Here is a 22,590-nt window from a genome sequence, read left to right on the forward strand (position 1 = left end):
TTATCTCGATTTAGGGTCGGTCAGCAGATGGAGGAGATTTTTATTCATCGGTCTGATGAGTTCAAGTCACAATCAAGGAAGGCCAATGCCTAATCCAAGTCTGCCCCCCAATCTCTTTCACTGTATTGTATATTAATTATATGTACTGAATTGCTTCAATTACACATTAAAATGAAGGCACCATCAACTACTTGCTTCTTACCAGAAGCAGATAAAATAAGTTGCAGTCATATTATCTGCAATCTTACCTCAAAAATACTGGAGAGGTCACGAAGGTTAAAAATGTAGTGAAATTTAATGGCTGTTGGCAAAAAAGTGTGGGTCATTTTTTGCTGAAGCCAAATGGCTGCTTGGACCACAGCAGGAGTGGTCTTTACTACTGACGCTGCAAAGTTTAAACGTTGAAAATGAAAACTTATAATTTTGCTGTAGATCATCTCCATGGAATCTGCTGAAGGAAAATTCACTGCAAACACTGTAAAATGTCTCTAGAAGGGGGATAAAATGAGAACAAAATCAATTCCATAGAAGATCAAAAAGACAGTCCATGAAATATGGGGCTCAATCACACATGAACAGACTACAATAAAAAAGGCCTCACATCAGCCTTAAGTTAATCAACAATGGAAAATAAAACCTTGATAACGCATAAGCAACAATGCTGGAGACACTGGATGCCCAATATGCACAGGGTTTCTGGTGCACTTTTGCATTAAGTTGCATGCATTGAGTCTTGGTCCCTATAACAAATAGCTGATGGGCCTTGCTTGGAATAGAACTTCTGTTACAAATCAAAGGAAATGTGGCCTGGAGAAGGAGCTCCCTTTGGAATTTGTTTCGTTCCAGCATGAGACCTACAGTCTGGTATGCCAAGAGAAGCTGGGGAGTAGCTGGTACTTCAGACTGCATATCCAAAGATAGAAGCCAGTAGTGAAACTAAATCAGACCCTTTTACAAAGTTGCTTTAAAACTCCTTCCAATCTCATGTGGGGCTGGATGGTGGCTAGCCCTTCGCTACTATTTCCTCCCCAACAGCCTGCTATAATATGATGTGGCCCTAATGGCATGGGTGCCCACTGGCAATATGAAAATTGGGGAACCTCCCCGAACTATGGCAGGGTCAATGATGAACATTTTCAAAGGGTTGATCCCAGAACTGAAAGCAAGTGTTGTGTCTCCTGAAAATCTATCTCAAGGCTTCACAAACAGTCACAGGCCTAAGAATAAATTACTTCAAACGTACAAAATTCAATATCTTACAATATCTTACATTTATATAGTGCCTTTAATGTAATAAAACGTCCCAAGACAGTAGAATTATAATACAAAGTAAGACACTGAGCCACAAAAGGGGATATTAGGTCAGATGACTGATAGCTTGGTCAAAGAGGTAGTTTTTAAGGAGTGTCTTAAAGGAGAAAAATGAGGTAGAGAAGCAGAGAGATGTAGGGAGGGTGTTCTAGAGCTTAGAGCCTAGGCAACTGAAGGCACAGCCACCAATGGTGGAGTGATTAAAATCCAGGATGCACAAGAGGCCAGAATTAGAGCAGCGCAGATATCTTTGAGGGTTGTGGGGTTGGAGGTGATTACAGAGATAGGGAGGGGTGACGCCATGCAGGGATTTGAAAATAAGGATGAGAATTTTAAAATCAAGACGTTGCTTGATGGGAGCCAATGTTCATCTGCATGATAGGGGGAAGGGACGTGGTGCGAGTTAAGGCACCGGCAGCAGAGTATTGGATGACCTCAAGTATATGGAGAGTAGAATGTGAGATGCCAGCCAGGAATGCATTGGAATAGTCAAGTCTAGAGGTAACGAAGGCATGACCGAGGGTGTCAGCAAATGAGCTGAGAAGGGACGGTTGGGCAATGTTACGGAGGTGGAAATAGGTGGTCTTAGTGATGGCACGAATATGAGGTTGGAAACTCCTCTCGGGGTCAAATGTGACACCAATGTTGCGAACAGACTGGCTTAATCTAAGACTGCCGCCAGGGAGAGAAATGGAGTTGGTAGCTAGAGAACAGAGTTTGGAGTAGGGACAGAAAACAATGGCTTCAGTCTTCCCAATATTTAATTGGAGGAAATTTCTGCTCATCCAGTAATGGATGTCAGAAAAGCAGTCTGATAATTTAGTAACAAGTAACTTATGAATTTGCACGTCCTGTGTAGCTTTGCCTGTCATGAGTGCATACTGTGAAATCATCCATGCATCTCTCACAATTATCCATCTATTAATTTTGATGGATATAAAATTATGGGTGGAGCTGTGCACTGGAATTCCTGTTATAGAGGAAGTTTAATAGTAATGTTCTGAACTTTTTCTCTATCTGTTTAATCCTTTAGAAAGTTTATTTGCCCATTGGCAGGACACAGCCAGCAGAGGCGACAGTACTGTGGTAAACAGTCAGGAGGGAATTGCATTGGGAGTCCTCAACATTGATTCCATACTCCATGAAGACTTATGGCATCAGGTCAAACATGAGCAAAGAAATGTCCTGTTGATTACCACCTACCACCCTCCCGCAGCTGATGAATCAGTTCTCCTCCATTTTGAACATCACTTGGAGGACGCACTGAGGGTGGCAAGGGCACAGGATGTACTCTGGGTGGGAGACTTCAACGTCCATCACCAACAGTGGCTCGGTAGCACCACTACTGACCGAGCTGGCCAAGTCCTCAAGGACATATCTACCTGACTGAACCTGTGGCAGGTGGTGAGGGAACCAACCAGAGGGAAAAACCTACTGGACCTTGTCCTCACCAATCTACTTGTCCCAGATGCACCTGTCCATTACAGTACTGGTAGAAGTGATCACCACACAGTTGTCTTCACACTGAGTATATCCTCCATTGTGTTGTGTAGCACTAACACTGTGCTAAAAGGGTAAAATTCAGAACAGATCTAGCAGCTTAAAACTGGGCATTCATGAGGCACTGTGGGCCATTAGCAGCAGCAGAATTGTATTCATCTACAATCTGTAACCTCATGGCCCGGCATATTCCTCATGCTACCATTATCATAAAGCCAAGGGATCAACCCTGATTCAATGAAGAATGCAGGAGGGCCTGCCAGGAGCAGCACCAGGCATACCTAAAAATGAAGTGTCAACCTGGTGAAGCTACAACACAGGACAACTTGCATGTCAAACAGTGGAAGCAGCATGCGACAGAGCTAAGTGATCCCACAGCCAACAGATCAGTTCAAAGCTCTGCATTTCTGCCACATCCAGTCATGAATGGTGGTGGATAATTGACCAACTAACAGGAGGAGAAGGCTCCAAAAATATCCCCACACTTAATGATGGGGGAGACCAGCATATCAGTGCAAAAAACAAGGCTGAAGCATTTGCAACCATCTACAGGCAGACGTGCCGAGTGAATAATCCATCTGGGCCTCCTCCTGAGGTCCCCAGAATCTCAGTGAGAAAGAAAGACTATGAGAAGGACACATCATCCGTGGCTAACTAAGGAAGTTAAGGATAGTATCAAATTGAAACAAAAAGCATACATTTATGCAAAGATAAGTGGTAGGTCAGAAGATTGGACAGAATTTAAAAACCAACAAAGCTTAACAAAAAAAAAGGGAGAAATTTGAGTATGAGAGAAAGCTAGCTAGAAATATAAAAACAGATAGTAAGAATTTCTAAAAGTATTTAAAAAGGAAAAGAGTAAATAAAGTGAGCATTGGTCCTCCAGAGAGTGAGTGAGGGGAACCAATAATGGAAAATAAGGAAATTACGGAAGTGTTGAACAGATATTTTGTGTCTATCTTCATTGTAGAAGACACAAGTAACATCCCAGAAATACTTGTAAATCAAAAGGTGAAAGGGAGGAACTTAAAACTATTACAATCACCAGGGAAAGGGTACTGAGAAAGTTATTAGAACTAAAGGGTGACAAATCCCCAGGACCCGATGGCCTGCATCCTAGATTCTTAAAAGAAGTGGCTGCTTAGATAGTAGATGCATTGCTTGTAATTTTCCAAAATTCCCTAGATTCTCGAAAGGTGCCATCAGATTGGAAAATAGTAAATGTAGCTTCGCTATTCAAGAAAGGAGGGAGACAGAAAGCAGAAAACTACAGGCCAGTAGCCTAACGTCTCATAAGGAAAATAACAGAAACTATTATTAAGGAGGGTATAGCAGGTCACTTATAAGGTCTGAAGGCAATCAGGCAGAGTCAACATGGTTTTTTGAAAGGAAAATCTTGTTTGACTAATTTATTAGAATTCTTTGAGGAAGTACAAGCAAGGTGGATAAAGGGGAAACTGTAGATAAAGGGGAACCTGTAGATGTGGTGTACTTGGATTTCCAAAAGGCATTTGATAACATGTCACATCAAAGGTTACTACACAAAATAAGAGCTCACGGTGTAGGAGGTAACATATTAGCATAGACAGAGGACTGGTTAGCTAACAGGAAGCAGACAGTAGGGATAAATGGGGCATTTTTGGGTTGGCAAGCTGTTTCTAGTAGAGTGCCACAGACATCAGTGCTGGGGCCTCAACTATTTACAATCTTTATCAATGATTTTGATGAAGGGACCAAATTTGCTGATGGCACAAAGATAGGTAAAAGAGTAAGTTGTGAAGAGGACAAAAGGAGTCTGCAAAGGGATATAGATAGGTTAAGTGAGTGGGCAAAAAACTGGCAGATGGAGTATAATGTGGGAAAATGTGAACTTGTCCACTTTGATAGGAAGAATAGAAAAGCAGCACATTTAAATGAAGATAGCAGAACTCTGCGGTAAAGAGGAATCTGGGTGTCCTAGTACATGATTCACCAAAAGCTATTATGCAGGGACAGCAAGTGATTAGGAAGGCAAATGCAGTGTTGTCATTTACTGCAAGAGGAATGGAATATAAAAGTAGGGAAGTTTTGCTACGGTTGGTGAGACCACATCGGGAGTACTGCGTACAGTTCTGGTCTCCCTACTTAAGAAAGGATATAACTGCATTAGAAGCAGTTCAGAGAAGGTTCACTTGACTGATTCCTGGGAAGAAGGGGTTATTTTATGAGGAAAGGTTGGGCAGGTTGGACCTGTATCCATTGACATTTAGAAGAATGAGAGGTAATGGTATTGAAATACATAAGATTCTGGAACCCACAATCCTGGAATTATCATGCATATCAAAATGAAGGATTAAAATATGCATACTAACAGAAAATTCGACCTTATTTTCACACATTCATAGCTAGCTCGTGATGCATTTTTACCTGAAGCCGAGGGTTAATGGTGAAACTTCCTGCTGTCGGATTCATGCAGCTGATATACTGGCAGTTGTGAATTTCTTTCAGAGTTAACCTCTGCCGATCATACCTGATTATTGTTAAATATGAAGAATTCAGAAAAGAATCAAGAACCATAACAAATGCATTCAAACTGATAAAACATGAATAAAAAATAAAACTAACCAGAATCATTGTAGGGGTTAAATTGGTCTTAGGCTCTCGTGCAAAATGGACAGTGACTAATCAGCAGCCCGTTCTGCACCTCACACAATTTTCTTTTCCATAATGGAAATATTGTCAAATACAAATTTCACCGCCCCTCACATTTAACATGCACCATTGTTACATTTCATAATGTAAAGTTGGTTGCATAGGATTTATTATTATACAATACCACTGTACTTCGCTTTGAAAACAGCGAAAATAAAATCATATTCTGAACACATCCACATTCTGTGGTTTGGTAATTACTTTGTTATGATAGGTTCTTTAGTTTAAAAATGCTCTAAAACTATCACAACACTAATGCTTTATTGTTTCAACTACATACAATTAATCCATATCTACGTACTGATTTTTTTTCCTATTTATTTTTCTACTGCTTACTGGATTCATATATGCAAATTCTCATTTATATGCAAGTAAAACATTAGCAAGTGTCCAAGGTCCGTTCTTATGTGCACGTGAGTAGTGGAACAGTGGATGCAAACATCTTAGGTGCGATCATCACTATAATTATACCGCCAAGGTAATTCAACAATTATGACTTGCATTAAGGCATGACTTACTCCACTTTCTACTTTTTCTCTTTCTAATTAATAAATATGAAAGAAACCAATCCCCACCACTGCAAAGAATAAACAAAATAGTTTTCTATTGTTTACATGCTGAACTGTATAGCACTTTAAATGCACAATCTGTTAATAAATTGAACCTCCTGAGAAGTGAGGGATCTTTTTAACTTGAAAAATACAGTTGTTTTTCTAACCTCTAACAGTCTTAAATGACTTTCTGTGAATTTTATAACAAATGACATGCAAGGGCAAATTCAGAAGGCAGTTCTTCCATTCCAGAGAACCTTTTCACATTTTTAAAAACTCACTGTAATCTTGGAATAAACAAATAACTAAACAAAATATTCTTCAAAATGGTTCAATAAAACCAGAAGAAATCATCACACGAATTGCAGGAACATACCCATTTTCCCCCAATAGGGCATGCACTTCTTGCATGAAATATGTAATGAACAGAAAAAGCTTGTCATCGAACAGATGATCCCTCCAAGCACCAAACATTTCTTCACTTTGACAATCATTTTTGTCTATTTTACCAATGTTACTATAGCCATTGTTTATCTGAACTTTCCTCTCTTGTTTTTCTTAATCTCCAAACATGCCATCTTACATGCTCTTCATCCTCTCTGCATTCTCATTGTGTTCAAATCACGGGCAGGATTTTCCGTGCGGACTTTTGAACCCTGCCTTCAGACCTAAATGGGGTCAGAAGCCCGCACTGTGTGGAAAACCATCACTCAATGTGATTTTCACTGGAGTGGCCGATTAATAGCCAGTGGGAGGCTCGCCGTCCTCAGGGTCTTGAACCTGAAGAACCAAGGAGAGGCCTTCCAGCTTGAAAGCAGCAGCAGAATGCCGTGACAGGTAAGTGAGGGAGAGGGAGCTTCAAAATTTTCTAATTTTAGATTAAAAATGGCCTTTGTAGCCAGGCCACCATTGTGGGGGGTGGAGGGGCAGTGGGGGAATCCCCTCTGCAGGGTAGCCTGCAGCTGCTACTGTACCCAGGCAGGCAGGGAGGGCCTCTAAGTCTACTTGGAGCGCCGGCCCCTGGTCTGCTGCCAGGACGCCACCTCCAGGAGCTAACTTGTGCCCTGCCACCTCCAGGAACCTGGAGGCCGACTGGAAAATCCAGTTACTAGGCCTTTAATTGGGTCAATTGGCTAACCACGACTTGCGGCCAGGTAGCCCTGCCTCAACCAACACCCCCATCCCACCTCCGGGAAAATGGCCCGGGAACAGGATGGAGCCGGGGAACCAGCACGCAGGCCGGCGATGAGAAATTCCGCCACTGCCCGACTCCTTTACTGGCCCTGGCGGGGTTTTAAAAATCCAGCCCCATAACACATATTTTGAGTTTGAGTCTGCTACTCTAACTCATTCTATCTCAGGACAAAACAATTGAAGTTCATACCTTCCCTTTCTTAGTCTTTTAAAACTGAAACATGACAACATTTGATTATTACTTCATTTATTTCACCTTCTCTCCGAATTTTCAACCTTGGCAATGTCCCATATTGAGTGTTAGCTCTTTACCTAAATAACGAACAAAAAACTCTCAAACCTTTACCGTGACACAAAATTGCTATTTTTTTTTGTCAGAAAGGAGAAAATACCAAGGCAAGTAGAAATGGTTCAGTATGATATTGGATATCGAGGATCAACACTAGGCATTTATGTGATCGACATTTCTAGAAGATAGAAAAATAGTTCCATTCAGACACAACCTGTTGCCATATACCTTTTTAAATCTGAGATTCTCGAAATTGAAGTCTGTTTTTATTGAGATTACCACAACTGCACTATTCATCTATTCAGTGGTAGCACTCTCATCTATGAAACAGAAATGTATAACTCGAGCCCCACTTCAAGACTTATTCTAGGCAGTTAATTTACTGCAGTACTGAAGGAATGCTGCATTGTCAGAGGTGCCATCTTTTGGATATTAAATGGAGGTCAGTCTACCTAACCAAATGTACGTAAAAGATTTCATGACACTATTTCAAAGATAAGCAGTGAGATTTCCTGAAGTCTGATTAACATTCATCCCTCAACCAACACCAAATAAGTTTATAAATAGTATCACACCTGTTTGTGGAACCTTGCTGTATACAAACTGACTGTAGTATTTACCTACAAAAACAGTAATTGCATTTCAAAACATAATCCATTAGTCATGAAGTGCTTTGGAATGTTCTGAGGATACAAAAGACGTTATATAAATGCAAGTCTTTTTTTCTTTACTCCATTAAAGAACAGGATTTATTCTACTCTTCAACAAAAAAGATTGTTTTTTGTTTTATGCACTGAAGTCTGAAAAAAAAGCTAAGAGTACTCTGTATGAAAGAATCAATTTATACACAATGAATATCTCAACTTTGGCTGAAACACTCAGCATACACAGTCTGTGTGTAATGTAATACTTACCAGTGCTTGTAGTCAATGCTCTGGCGGATAAGTGTGTGAGGCTGAACTGTTCCATAAGTGTCTACTTCTGGCATATTCACATCATCAATGAAATAAATTAGCTTCTTATTTCCGGGGGGTCCATAATTACGACCAGCCTTTTTCTCAAGAGACTTCTCAAGAATACCTGATTGGTATTTATACAAAATAAAAACATGAAACTATAATTAGCATAATAATGGAAGTCAATAAATATGTTATCTAGATAAGAGTAGAATTTATGAATTTGTATTCTTATCATGGAATGTCATGCACTGGAAAGACACATTGGGAATATTCTGATGCTGTCGTGGGTCCTGCAGGAGTTTCCATTGATTAATTTTTATGGACAGAAAATCCTGCAGGGCCTGATGATCACCATGCTTGAATCCCTAATATGCAAATCTATAAATTCTGCTGCATAAAATCTCCTGTATAAATATATATGTATAAAGAAACACATAAGAAATTTCCTGTATCAATGCTCCTGGTGAGTTGGTGGACACGTTATTTAATTATGAGTCAATGTATTATAACTTGTGGAGATTCAAGAAATTAATTAATGAACAAAAACAATTTTTGGGCCAAAAAACAATGGGGGGAGGGGGTGGCGGTGAAGGGTGCTTTCCACCACTGACTTGCTCAAAGTTCACAGGGTCAGTGGAGATCTTCTCAGAGTACATTCCATTGGTGGGCTTAGAAATCACAGAAAATTCATGACAGAAGAGGAGGCCATTTGGCCCATTGTGTCCACGCTGGTTGATGAAGAGTTATCTAGCCTAATCCCGCACAAGGTCCGTGGCCCTGCAGGTCACATCTCTTCAAGTAGACACCAAGTACTTTTTAAATGTGGTGAGTCTGTACCACTGGGATGCATCTTGGGTATCTGCCCATTCCAAAAGTCCAGAAAGTTATGTCACTTGTCAGTTCTGGGGAAGAGGCTTGGTATTCCACCTTCCTGTAACCCCCTCTGCCCCCAATGGAGCTCAGATCAGTCCCAAGTTCCCCCTTTGTGAGGGTCAATACACAAATAATTTTTATAAAAATCTGTATTCTGAATGGAGTTGATCTCATGAGGCTTCACGAGGCATCAGCTTTAGTTGTGAAATAGTCCCTGAAACACCAATAACTTACGCTGTAACATCACTGACGAGGTGTAGTAGTTGAAAGGCACCTTGGACACCATATAGTCCTCTGATAGACTAGCAAGTCTGTCTTGCACTAGGATGGTTTTGCCAACTCCTGCATTTCCCACAAGCATAACTGGCTTTCCTTTCTCCAACAACAAATCTACAAAGTATTGTAGTTGGGTGGTCTCAGCTGTTGGAACAAGGACTGTCTGCAATGTACAATGAGAAACTTTTGTAGAGAGGTCTCATCAATAATAGCATTAACACAGAACTTCAATTATTTCAGACCAATGCCATAGTTCACCCAGTTTAATACCATAGTTAAACATTTTAAAGGGGTAGTACCACTTTAGTAGAAAGTTGTCAGACAGGCTCAGTTCCTGGAACAACTGCTCAAACACAAGAACCCTCAAGCCTGCTCCGATATGATCATGGCTGATCTGATTGTGGCCTCAACTCCACTTTAGTCCTGGCAGCTGCCTGAGCGTCACAGACTGACGTTTTCGTGGAACAGGCTGCATTTGCACATGTGCCAGTACAGCGCCACCTAGTGGTTGTGTTGTCAACAAATGCAGCCATTTTTATATTCAATTCACCTTGCAATAGACACCAACATTCCATTTGCCTTCCTAATCACCTGCTGTGCCTGCATACTAACTTTTTGTGATTCATGTACCAGGATACTCAGATCCCTCTGTACCGTAGCGTTCTACAGTCTCTCTCCATTCAAATAATACACTGCTTTACTACTTTTCCACCAAAGTGGACAAGTTCACATTTTCCCACATTATACTCCATTTGCCAAATTTTTGCCCACTCACTTAACCTATCTAAATCCCTTTGAAGACTCTTTATGTCGTTTTGACAGCTTATGTTCTGAAAATAAAGGCAAAATACTGTGGATGCTGAAAATCTGAAATAAAAACAGAAACTGCTGGAAATAGTAGATCTGGCAGCATCTGTGGAGAGAGAAACAGAGTTAACATTTCAGGTCTGTGACCTTTCATCAGAACAAAATAAATTTTGCAGAGCAGGACAGCTTTGAGATAAGGTGAGTTGGTGCTTCTGGGGCGAGAGGTCGAATGTGTATATGTGGCGGCACATGGCACTGAGTGTGGATCTCAGAATGCGACTAGAGCGGCAGTCTGAAGAACGTTGGATGTCTCGCAGATACCTGTAATCGTGGGTGGGTTCAAAACATGAAGGATGGAATTTCAGTTGGAAAGCATGTGGAATAAGTCGGAACCAAAGACAGTTGCTGAGGAAGGAGATGTGGCTGTGAAAACAAGTTTTGGTAGTCACCTTATCAAATACTAGGAGAGAAATGGAAAGCAATGAAGGTTTACTTTCTTACCTATCTTAGGGTCATCAGCAAATTTAGTTACTGTACATTCGGTTCCTTCATCCAAGTCATTGATATAGATTGGAAATAGTTGAGGCCCCAGCACTGATCCCTGTGGCACTCCACTAGAAACAGCCTGCCAACCTGAAAATGACCCATTTATCCCTACTCTCTGCTTCCTGTTAGTTAACCAATCCTCTATCCATGCTAATACTTTACCGCTACAACATGAGCTCTTATTTTGTGCAGCAAGATTTGATGTGGCACGTTATCGAACGCCTTTTGGAAGTCCAAGTACACCACATCAACAGATTCCCGTTTATCCACCTTGCTTGTTACTTCCTCAAAGAACTCTAATAAATTAATCAATCAGGATTCCCCATTCACAAAACCATGTTGACTCTGCCAAATTGTATTACGATTTTCTAAATGTTTTGCTATTACCTACTTAACAATTGATTCTAGTAATTTCCCAATGACAGATGCGAGGTTAACTGACCTTCAGTTTCCTGTTTATATAATATAAAATAAAAACAGAAAGTGCTGGAAATACTCAGCAGGTCAGGCAGCATCTGTGCAGAGAGAAGCAGAGTTAACGTTTCAGGTCTGTGACCTTCCATCAGAACTGGAAAAGGTTAGAAATGTAATAGAAATTTAAGCCAGTGAAGTTGGGGGCTGGGGGTGGGAAGAGAGCAAAATGGAAGGTGTCTGATAGGTCAGAGGGCAGGAAGGTTAACTGACAAGGTCATGATCAAGATCATGGATGACCGCATTCTTTGAGGTCAGCAGCAAGCATCGTCGCTTTGCCACTGACCACGAAATCTAGACCATTATTATAGTGCTGGGTGCAGCTCTAAGATGCAAGTATCTACCTACCCAAAGATATCCCAAAATAAACAATGAAATTGCTGGGTCAAGATTGAGCTATTGATGCAACTACCAAGCAGATTCCATTTTAAAGAGCAGAAACCAAGGGCTGCATTTTGTTATGGCAACGGGGGTCCCGATGGCAGGCTGGAAGGCGGGTTGTGGGGGGAGGTGGTGGGGTGACCCAGACTCAGCCCTCCGTCGGACCCACAAAGCTATTTGATGGTGGGCAGGCAATTAACTGTCTGCCATTGGGGACACTGTCCCTTTATGGGATGAGCTCCTGCCTCCAGAGCTGCTGGCCAATCGGAAGGGGGTTGGCCTCGGAGAGTTCTACATTGCCCCCAAAGGAAGGCTTTACCTGGCAGCATCTCCCAGCAGTGGTCCGCCCCTCTGCCTTCCACAAAATTAATATGGAGGTGGGAAGAGGCCCTTAACTGGCCATTACTTGGTCACTTAAGGGCCTCAGCAGGCCTGGGGTGGGAAGGCTGTCCTTGGCCTTCCCCTTCCCAGACAAAATGACAGGGGACCCAGGCCACGTTGCGAACGGTGCCCCCTGCCATTTTGTTCGCTCCCCTGCCTGCATGCCCGCCTGCAAGGGTAAAAGAAACCCCTGTCCCAACACGTCTGAACAGGCCAACCACTCGGCAACTGTTTTACATAGGCGCTGAGACTGTTCTGAGGGACAAGGACCACACTAATATAATTTTAGGCATGACTGGATCAATCCCATGGATACTTTGTAGATGCTCAGCACCACAGGTGTTTCCTCACTTCACTATATTATGTGTAATGGGTGCACTGTGGGCTTCAGCAACACAAATCACTTGCACCCAGTACACATTAGCACGACAATACTGAGAATTACAATTTCAGCTTCTATTTGAATACCAGAGCAAAATGTACCATTATATTTTTACTTACTGCCAGTAGGTTGGAAGTTTTATGGAAACAGGAGTGTTATGCAGTGTAATCTTACCATGGCTGCTGACAGCTCAGCACTAGGGGTGCTTCTGGGATTCAGCAGTACGAGGACGGGGTATTTGGGTCAAACAGTATTTTGAATCTCTGAGAACATCGGAAGGGAGCTCCCAGGGTTATAGGAATACTGTCATAACTGGAGGGGGACTACATAGAAAATAGGAGCAGGAGTAGGCTATTTGGCTCTTCGAGCCTGCTCCACCATTCATTATGATCATGGCTGATCATCCAACTCAGTAGCCTGTTCCGGCTTTCGCCCCATACCCTTTGATCCCTTTAGACCCAAGAACGATATCTAACTCCTTTTTGAAAACATACAATGTTTTGGCCTGAACTGCTTTCAGTGGTAGTGAATTCCACAGGCTCACCACTCTCCAGGTGATGAAATTTCTCCTCATCTCAGTCCTGAAAGGTTTACCCTGTATCCTTAGACTATGACCCCTAGTTCTGGACTCCCCCACCACCGGGAACATCATTCCTGCATCTACCCTGTCAAGTCCTGTTAGAATTTTTATAGGTTTCTATGAGATCCCCCCTCACTCTTCTGAACTCCAGTGAATATAATCCTAACCGACTCAATTTTTCCTCATAGTTCAGTCCTACCATCCCAGGAATCGCTGCACTCCCTCTATAGCAAGAACATCCTTCCTCAGCTAAGGAGACCAAAACTGCACACAATATTCCAGGTGTGGCCTCACCAAGGCTCTGTATAATTGCAGCAAGACATCCCTGCTCCTGTACTCGAATCCTCTCGCTATGAAGGCCAACATACCATTTGCCTTTTTTACCGTCTGTTGCACCTGCATGCTTACCTTCAGCGACTGGTGTACGAGAACACCCAGGTCTCGCTGCTTATGCCCCTCTCTCAGTTTATAGCCATTCAGATAATTGTCTGCCTTCCTGTTTTTGCTACCAAAGTGGATAACCTCACATTTATCCACATTATACTGCATCTGCCATGCATTAACCCACTCACTCAACTTGTCCAAATCACCCTGAAGCCTCTCTGCATCCTCCTCACAACTCACCCTCCCACCCAGTTTTGTGTCATCTGCAAATCTGGAGATATTACATTTAATTCCCTCATCTAAATCATTAATGTATATTGCGAATAGCTGGGGTCCGAGCACCGATCCCTGTGGTACCCCACTAGTCACTGCCTGCCATTTGGAAAAAGATCCATTTATCGCTACTCTTTGTTTCCTGTCTGCCAACCAATTTTCTATCCATTGCAATACACTACCCCCAATCCCATGTGCTTTAATTTGACATGTTAATCTCTTCTGTGGGACTTTCTCGAAAGCCTTCTGAATGTCCAAATAAACCACATCCACTGGCACCCCCTCATCAACTCTACTTGTTACATCCTCAAAGAATTCTAGAAGATTTGTCAAGCATGATTCATGATTTCGCAAATCCATGCTGACTCTGACCGATTCTACCACTGTTCTCTAAGTGCTCTGCTATAAAATCTTTGATAATGGACTCTAGAATATTCCCCACTACCGACATCAGGCTGACTGGTCTATAATTCCCTGCTTTCTCTCTACCTCCCTTTTTAAATAGTGGGGTTACATTAGCTACTCTCCAATCTGTAGGAACTGTTCCAGAGTCTATAGAATCTTGGAAGATGACCACCAATGCATCCACTATTTCTAGGGCCACGTCCTTAAGTACTCTAGGATGCATACCATCAGGCCCTGGGGGTTTATCGGCCTTCAATCCCATCAATTTCCCCAACACCATTTCTCTACTAATACTGATTTCTTTCAGTTCCTCTCTCTCTCTTACTAAGCCCTGTGTTCCCCGACGTTTCTGGTATGATATTTGTGTCCTCCTTCGTGAAGATAGAACCAAAGTATGCATTTAGTTGGTCAGCCATTTCTTTATTCCCCATAATAAATTCCCCTGTTTCTGACTGTAAGGGACCTACATTTGTCTTCACCAATCTTTTTCTCTTCACATAGCTATAGAAACTTTTGCAGTCAGTTTTTATGTTCCCCGCAAGCTTGCTTTAGTACTCCATTTTCTCCTTCTTAATCAATTCCTTGGTCCTCCTTTGCTGAATTCTAAACTGCTCCCAATCCTCAGGTCTGTTGTTTTTTCTGGCAAATCTATATGCCTCTTCCTTGGATCTAATGCTATCTCTAATTTCCCTTGTAAGCCATGGTTTGGCTACCTTTCCAGTTTTATTTTTGCGCCAGACAGGGATAAACAATTGTTGCAGTTCATCCATGTGCTCTTTAAATGTTTGCCATTGCCTATCCACCGTCATCCCTTTAAGTAACGTTTCCCAATCTGTCATGGCCAACTCACGCCTCATACCTTCGTAGTTTCCTTTACGAAGATTCAGGACCCTTGTCTCAGAATCAACTATGTCACTCTCCATCTTGATGAAGAATTCTATCATATTAAGGTTGCTCGTCCCCAAGGGGTCTGGCACCACTAGATTGTCAATTATTCCTCTCTCATTACACAATACCCAGTCTAGGATGGCCTGTTCTCTAGTTGGTTCCTTAACGTATTGGTCCAGAAAACCATCCCGTATACACTCCAAGAATTCCTCCTCGATGGTATTGTGACTAATTTGATTTGCCCAATCTATATGCAGATTAAAGTCACCCATAATTACAGATGTTCCTTTATCGCATGCATCTCTAATTTCCTGTTTATTGCCATTCTCAACATCACCACTACAGTTTGAGAGTCCATATACAACCCCCACTAACGTTCTTTGCCCCTTAGTGTTTCTCAGCTCTACCCATACAGATTCCACATCATCACAGCTAACATCTTTCCTCACTATTGCGTTAATTTCCTCTTGAACCAGAAATGCAACTCCACCGCCTTTTGCCTGTCGTTCCTAAATACTGAATATCCATGGATGTTCATTTCCCATCCCTGGTCACCTTGCAGCCATGTCTCCGTAATCCCGACTATATCATTTTTTAAAATTCAATCATGGGATGTGGGCGTCACTGGCCAGGCCAGCATTTATTGCCCATCCCTAATTGCCCTTGAGAACGTGTTGGTGAGCTGCCTTCTTGAACCACTGCAGTCCATTTGGGGTAGGTATACCCATAGTGCTGTTAGGAAGGGAGTTCCAGGATTTTGACCCAGCAACAGTGAAGGAATGACGACATAGTTCCAAGTCAGGATGGTGTGTGGCTAGGAGGGGAACTTGCAGGTGGTGGTGTTCCTATGTATTTGCTGCCCTTGTCCTTCTAGTTGGTAGAGGTCGCGGGTTTGGAAGGTGCTGTCTAAGGAGCCTTGGTGCATTGCTGCAGTGCATCTTGTAGATGGTACACACTGCTGCCACTGTGTGTCGGTGGTGGAGGGAGTGAAAGTTTGTAGATGGGGTGCCAATCAAGTGGGCTGCTTTGTCCTGGATGGTGTCGAGCTTCTTGAGTGTTGTTGGAGCTGCACCCATCCAGGCAAGTGGAGAGTATTCCATCACACTCCTGACTTGTGCCTTGTAGATGGTGGACAGGCTTTGGGGAGTCAGGAGGTGAGTGACTCGCCTCAGGATTCCTAGCCTCTGACCTGCTCTTGTAGCCACGGTATTTATATGGCTACACCAGTTCAGTTTCTGGTCAATGGTAACCCCTAGGATGTTGATAGTGGGGGATTCAGTGATGGTAATGTCGTTGAATGTCAAGGGGAGATGGTTAGATTCTCTCATATTGGAGATGGTCATTGCCTGGCACTTGTGTGGCGCGAATGTTACTTGCCACTTATCAGCCCAAGCCTGGATATTGTCCAGGTCTTGCTGCATTTCTACACGGACTGCTTCAGTATCTGAGGAGTCACGAATGGTGCTGACCATTGTGCAATCATCAGCGAACATCCCCACTTCTGACCTTATGACTGAAGGAAGGTCATTGATGAAGCAGCTGAAGATGGTTGGGCCTAGGGCACTAACCTGAGGAACTCCTGCAGTGATGTCCTGGAGCTCAGATGATTGACCTCCAACATCCACAACCATCTTCCTTTGAGCTAGATATGATTCCAGCCAGCAGAGTGTTTTCCCCCTGATTCCCATTGACCTAGCTTTGCTAGGGCTCCTTGATGCCATACTCGGTCAAGTGCTGCCTTGGTGTCAAGGGCAGTTACTCTCACCTCAAGTTCAGCTCTTTCGTCCATGTTTGAACCAAGGCTGTAATGAGGTCAGGAGCTGAGTGGCCCTGGCGGAACCCAAACTGAGCGTCACTGAGCAGGTTATTGCTAAGCAAGTGCGGTTTGAGGGCACTGTTGATGACACGTTCCATCACTTTACTGATGATTGAGAGTAGGCTGCTGGGGCGGCAATTGGACGGGTTGGACTTGTCCAGCTTTTTGTGTACAGGACATACCTGGACAATTTTCCACATTGCCGGGTAGATGCGAGTGTTGTAGCTGTATTGGAACAGCTTGGCTAGGGGCGCGGCAAGTTCTGGAGCACAGGTCTTCAGTACTATTGCCGGAATATTGTCAGGGCCCATAGCTTTTGAAGTATCCAGTGCCTTCAGTCGTTTCTTGATATCAAGCGGAGTGAATCGAATTGGCTGAAGTCTGGCATCTTGTGATGCTGGGGACTTCAGGAGGAGGCCGAGATGGATCATCAACTCGGCACTTCTGGCTGAGGATTGTTGGAAATGCTTCAGCCTTATCTTTCGCACTGATGTGCTGGGCTCCCCATCATTGAGGATGGGGATATTTGTGGAGCCACCTCATCCAGTTAGTTGTTTAATTGTCCACCATTCACGGCTGGATGTGGCAGGACTGCAGAGCTTAGATCTGATCCGTTGGTTATGGGATCGCTTAGCTCTGTCTATCACATGCTGCTTACGCAGTTTGGCATGCAAGTAGTCCTGTGTTGTAGCTTCACCAGGTTGACACCTCATTTTGAGGTATGCCTGGTGCTGCTCCTGGCATGCCCTCCTGCACTCTTCATTGAACCAGGGTTGGTCTCCTGGCTTGATGGTAATGGTAGAGTGGGGGATATGCAGGGCCATGAGGTTACAGATTGTGGTTGAGTACAATTCTGCTGCTGCTGATGGCCCACAGCGCCTCATGGATGCCCAGTTTTGCATTGCTAGATCTGTTCGAAATCTATCCCATTTAGCACGCTGATAGTGCCACACAACACGAGGGACGGTATCCTCAATGTGAAGGTGGGACTTCGTCTCCACAAGGACTGTGCGGTGGTCACTCCTACCAATACTGTCATGGACAGAAGCATCTGCGGCAGGCAGACTGGTGAGGACGAGGTCAAGTATGTTTTCCCCTCGTGTTGGTTCCCCCACCACCTGCCGCAGACCCAGTCTAGCAGCTATGTCCTTTAGGACTCGGCCAGCTCGGTCAGTAGTGGTGCTACCGAGCCACTCTTGGTGCTGGACATTGAAGTCCCCCACCCAGAGTACATTTTACGCCCTTGCCACCCTCAGTGCTTCCTCCAAGTGGTGTTCAACATGGAGGAGTACTAAGTCATCAGCTGAGGGAGGGCGGTAGGTGGTAATCAGTAGGAGGTTACCTTGCCCATGTTTGACCTGATGCCATGAGTCTTCATGGGGTCCGGAGTCGATGTTGAGGACTCCCTGGGCAACTCCTTCCCTACTGTATACCACTGTGCCACCACCTCTGGTGGGTCTGTCCTGCCGGTGGGTCAGGACATACCCGGGGATGGTGATGGCAGTGTCTGGGACATTGGGTATGATTCCGTGAGTATGACTATGTCAGGCTGTTGCTTGACTAGTCTATGGGACAGCTCTCCCAACTTTGGCATGAGCTCCCAGACGTTAGTAAGGAGGACGGAGCAGGGTCGACAGGGCTGGGTTTGCTGTTGTCGTTTCCGGTGCCTAGGTTGATGCCAGGTGGTCCGTCCGGTTTCATTCCTTTTTCTTGACTTCGTAGCAGTTAGGTACAACTGAGTGGCTTGCTAGGCCATTTCAGAGGGCATGTAAGAGTTAACCACATTGCTGTGGGTCTGGAGTCACATGTAGGCCAGACCAGGTAAGGACAGCAGATTTCCTTCCCTAAAGGACATTAGTGAACCAGATTTACATCTATTTGCGCGATTAATTCATCCACTTTATTGCGAATGCTCTGTGCGTTAAGGCACAAAGCCTTAAGGCTTGTCTTTTTAACATTACTTGTCCCCTTCCCACTATTTTTCACTGCGGCCCTGTTTGATTCTGGCCCTTGATTTCTCTGCCTATCACTTTTCTTATCCCCCTTACTGTCTTTTGTTCCAGTCTTTGATTCCCCCCTCTTTTCACTCCTTGAAAAGGTTCCCATCCCCCTGCCATTTTAGTTTAAACCCTCCCCAACTACTCTCGCAAATACTCCCCCTAGGACATCAGTCCTGGTCCTGCCCAAGTGTAACCCGTCCAGTTTGTACTGGTCCCACCTCCCCCAGAACCAGTCCCAATGCCCCAGGAATCTAAATCCCTCCCCCTCACATCATCTCTTCAACCACGTATTTATCCAATATATCCTGCTATTTCTACTCTGACTAGCACGTGGCACTGGTAGTAATCCTGAGATCACTAACTTTGAGGTCCTATTTTTCAACTTACTTCCTAGCTCCCTATATTCTGCTTTTAGGACCTCATCCTTTTTTTTCATCTGATGTCGTTTGTACTTTGGGGCATTGGAAGGGAGTTCTCAAGGCCTGTAACAACAGGAAGCTGTTATGAGTGGAGGGATTTCTGGGACTCTGGTTTAGTGTTCCTAAGCACTAGGAAGAGGTTGTGGGATTTGGGAGTGGATCCTGAGATTCAGCAGGTCTTTGGAGGTCTTTTTGGAGCATTGGGGGTTGCTGGATCTAGCAATATTTCGTGGAACAGGGTCTATCATTCATGTGAGGTCAGTGGGGGGGTGGCAGGGGGGGTTGAGGCAGCAAGTGAATAGGACTCAAACTATTGTTGGCCCTTTTTGAATCATAACATCCACCCTCCACATATGGTACCCCAACACTTTCTTCATGTCAGTGAAGCAGGCTGTCCTCTCACATTGATGTCTCCAGCACTTGTCATTTGCTTTATGTGTGTGCACTGCAGACACCCGGGCTGAATTTTCATAGCCCCCCAAAGTCAGGAACGGAGGTGGGGAGCTGAAAATACCGGCGCTGGCTGGCGTGCCAATTTCACAATGCTGTTCCCAGCGCCGGGCAATAATTACCAGGGCGGCAGAGAACAGGATAGGAATCCTGCTCTCCTCCCAACGGCGGCCAATTAAAACTGCTTAAAAATTGGTTAAGAGCTTGTCACGGTGTGAGATTTAAATTTTTAAAGGGGCACACAGTTTACCCCAGCCTTTGGAAACTGACCTGCTGAAGGCAGGAGGGTAAAGTGTGGGGAGCCAGTCATGGCTGCCCCAGGGTATCACCATGGCCCCACAAGAGGGTCAGCAGAGCAAAGGGGGACTTGGTAAAGAGCTCCCCTTGGTGCTCTGCAGGTGGCAGGGAGAGTGACCAGGTTTTGGACAAAGTCGGCAACCCACTGGCATTGCAGGGGCAGAAGAGCAGGCGGCAAGGCTGCCAAGGACAATCGGGTGGCCACCTGCCCAGATGGAAGGCTCCAGCTGGCAATGGAGGCACAACTGTCAGATTTTGGGCTCTGTGGCGATGAGGGGCAACAACTTCTGCAGGAAGGGCAGAATCCCAGGCATTAGGAGGGCAGAGAAGAGGAAAGAAGAGCAAGAAGGCAATGGAGACCAAACTCTCAACATAAGATCAACCAGTGAAATCCTAACCACCTGGAGATGACCGAGAACCAGCACCACAGGACACTGCAACTCTGCAGGCAGATGGTCACAAACATCTGTGCCCTCAACACCGAAGATCTCACACCTCGCTCCATTGGCCCCCATGCCCTGCCAGTAGCCACCAAAGCCACTGTGGCCTTGAATTTCTTCGCTTCTGGCTCCTTCCAAGGATCGGCTGTAGACCTGCATGGCATCTGAAAAATGGTAGCACACCACTAATTCTCGCTGTCACTGATGCCCTCTTTGCCAGAGCTGGACAGCACATTCATATAACAACAGAGAAGACCTTGCAGGGGCAGAAGGCATCGAGTTTCACCTCCATCAGTGTATTCCCCTAGGTGCAAGGCATCACTGATTGTACCTATGTGGCTATCAAGGCACATAGTGACTGGCCAGTGAGATGCATCAACAGGAAGGGCTTTCACTCCCTCAACACCCAACTGGTCTGTGACTACAAGAAGAGCTTCCTCCATGTGTGCGCATGTTTTTCTGGCATTTGCCTTGACTCCTTCATCCTCCGTCAGTCCAGGATGCTCCAGGTCTTCACTCGAACCCCCAAAAGTGCATGGATGGATCCCAGGGGAGAAGGGAAATCCCTGCGAGAGCCCCAGACAGAGGCATTGAGGTGATTCAATCAATGCCACCTGATCAGTAGGACAACCATTGAGCAGATCATCGGGCTTCTGAAGATGTGGTTTTGGCACTTGGAGAGGTTCAGTGGTACTCTCTAATACTCTCCTGCAAGGGTCTTGGTCATTGTGGTGGCCTGCTACACTCTCCATTGCATGTCCCTCCAGTGAGGTGTGGCTCTTGAGGACGGTGAGGCCCTGGAAGGAGACAGCTCATTGGGGGAGGGGGGCAGAAGCAGGAGTTGAAAGAAGAGGAGGAAGTGAAAGTGGAAGTGGAGGGAGATGGCGTTGAACAGCAAGGTGCCCCTGCTGCATGACAAAGTGGACTTCTCCTACCACCCTCCAAGAAGAGGACCTCCCTCCTCTCCCTCATGGCCTCTAACTTTAGATCCAGGTTGTCATCAATGAAGTGAGGGGCTGTCCTGCCCCAGGTGCCAGACTTCCAGCTCCCCTGTGACATCTCACTTCCCTCTGGTGAATGGAAGGCATTTGGCATAAATCACAGATCTCTCCCTCAGGACAACCAGGAGCCTCAGTGATGGCTGCCGTGCGAGTCTAAATGAGTCCCACACTTCATCTGACCCACCTCCATTTCCGCCCCTACTGGTTCTATGTGGACAGAAAACCTGTCCCCATACCAATTAAGGGCTACCACACATGAAAATCTCAATCAATTTCCCACTGGAGGTGGGTTTCTGACCCGAAAACAAACCCAGTTCCTGTTTCCTGCCTCTGTGGCTAAAATTCAGCCCTTGATGCGATCACAGGTCCTCGACAGTCACAGGTATGACCTGAATGCAAAACAGAATTTGGAACTTGCATCTTTTGGCTCTGTGTGAACTCCTCTCCCTCAATATTTTATCAAAGTGATTCCTGACAACGCAGCCTGCCACTGACGTCATCAGGCTGCGCCGCGGTGCGCACACGCGCAGACGGTCTCCTGCTCTCTGCGCATGCGCTGCGTTCCAGCTTGCCAGGACTGGTTAGCGCATGCGCCGATGACGTCATCGCGTGACGTGTGCTTCTTCGGGCAACGCGCCTGGTCGGCCTCTGCGCATGCGCTTTATGCAACGCCAACAGGTATTCACGCATGCGTCAACCTTCTGATATTCACGCATGTGTCAAAGCTTCGGCGCGAGTTGCTGAAAGTGGAAGGAGGAGAGGTTTCGTCGGGCATTTTCTCGCAATTATTTAGTCGTTTTGAAGATTTCGGTCTGCTTCATTTTTATTAGAAAGAGGAGATTGCTCCAAGGTAAGTTGCTCTGCTGTTGTAAGTTGCTCTGAAAACATTTCCATTGTCTGGGGCACTGCATGTGCTTCAGTCCCTGTTGTAAGTTGCTCTGAAAAATTTCCATTGTCTGGGGCACTGCATGTTCTCCAGTCCCTGTTGTAAGCTGCTCTGAAACATTTCCATTGTCTGGGGCACT

The 22,590-nt window shown here is 44.8% G+C and overlaps 1 protein-coding gene across 1 annotated transcript in view; it reads right to left on the bottom strand.

The window, feature by feature from the left end:
• LOC137345649 (dynein axonemal heavy chain 11-like) overlaps nucleotides 1-22,590 on the bottom strand; it is a 622,812-nt gene that overhangs the window by 222,807 nt on the left and 377,415 nt on the right. The window contains exons 44-47 of the mRNA XM_068008891.1: nucleotides 9,603-9,807; nucleotides 8,451-8,616; nucleotides 5,218-5,320; nucleotides 249-488 (exon numbers count right to left, since the gene is read on the bottom strand). Coding sequence (XP_067864992.1) covers nucleotides 249-488; nucleotides 5,218-5,320; nucleotides 8,451-8,616; nucleotides 9,603-9,807 — 714 coding nt within the window. The remainder of the gene's footprint in view (nucleotides 1-248; nucleotides 489-5,217; nucleotides 5,321-8,450; nucleotides 8,617-9,602; nucleotides 9,808-22,590) is intronic.

The sequence above is a fragment of the Heterodontus francisci genome, chromosome 2 (genome assembly GCF_036365525.1).
Source record: "Heterodontus francisci isolate sHetFra1 chromosome 2, sHetFra1.hap1, whole genome shotgun sequence".
NCBI lineage: Eukaryota > Metazoa > Chordata > Chondrichthyes > Heterodontiformes > Heterodontidae > Heterodontus > Heterodontus francisci.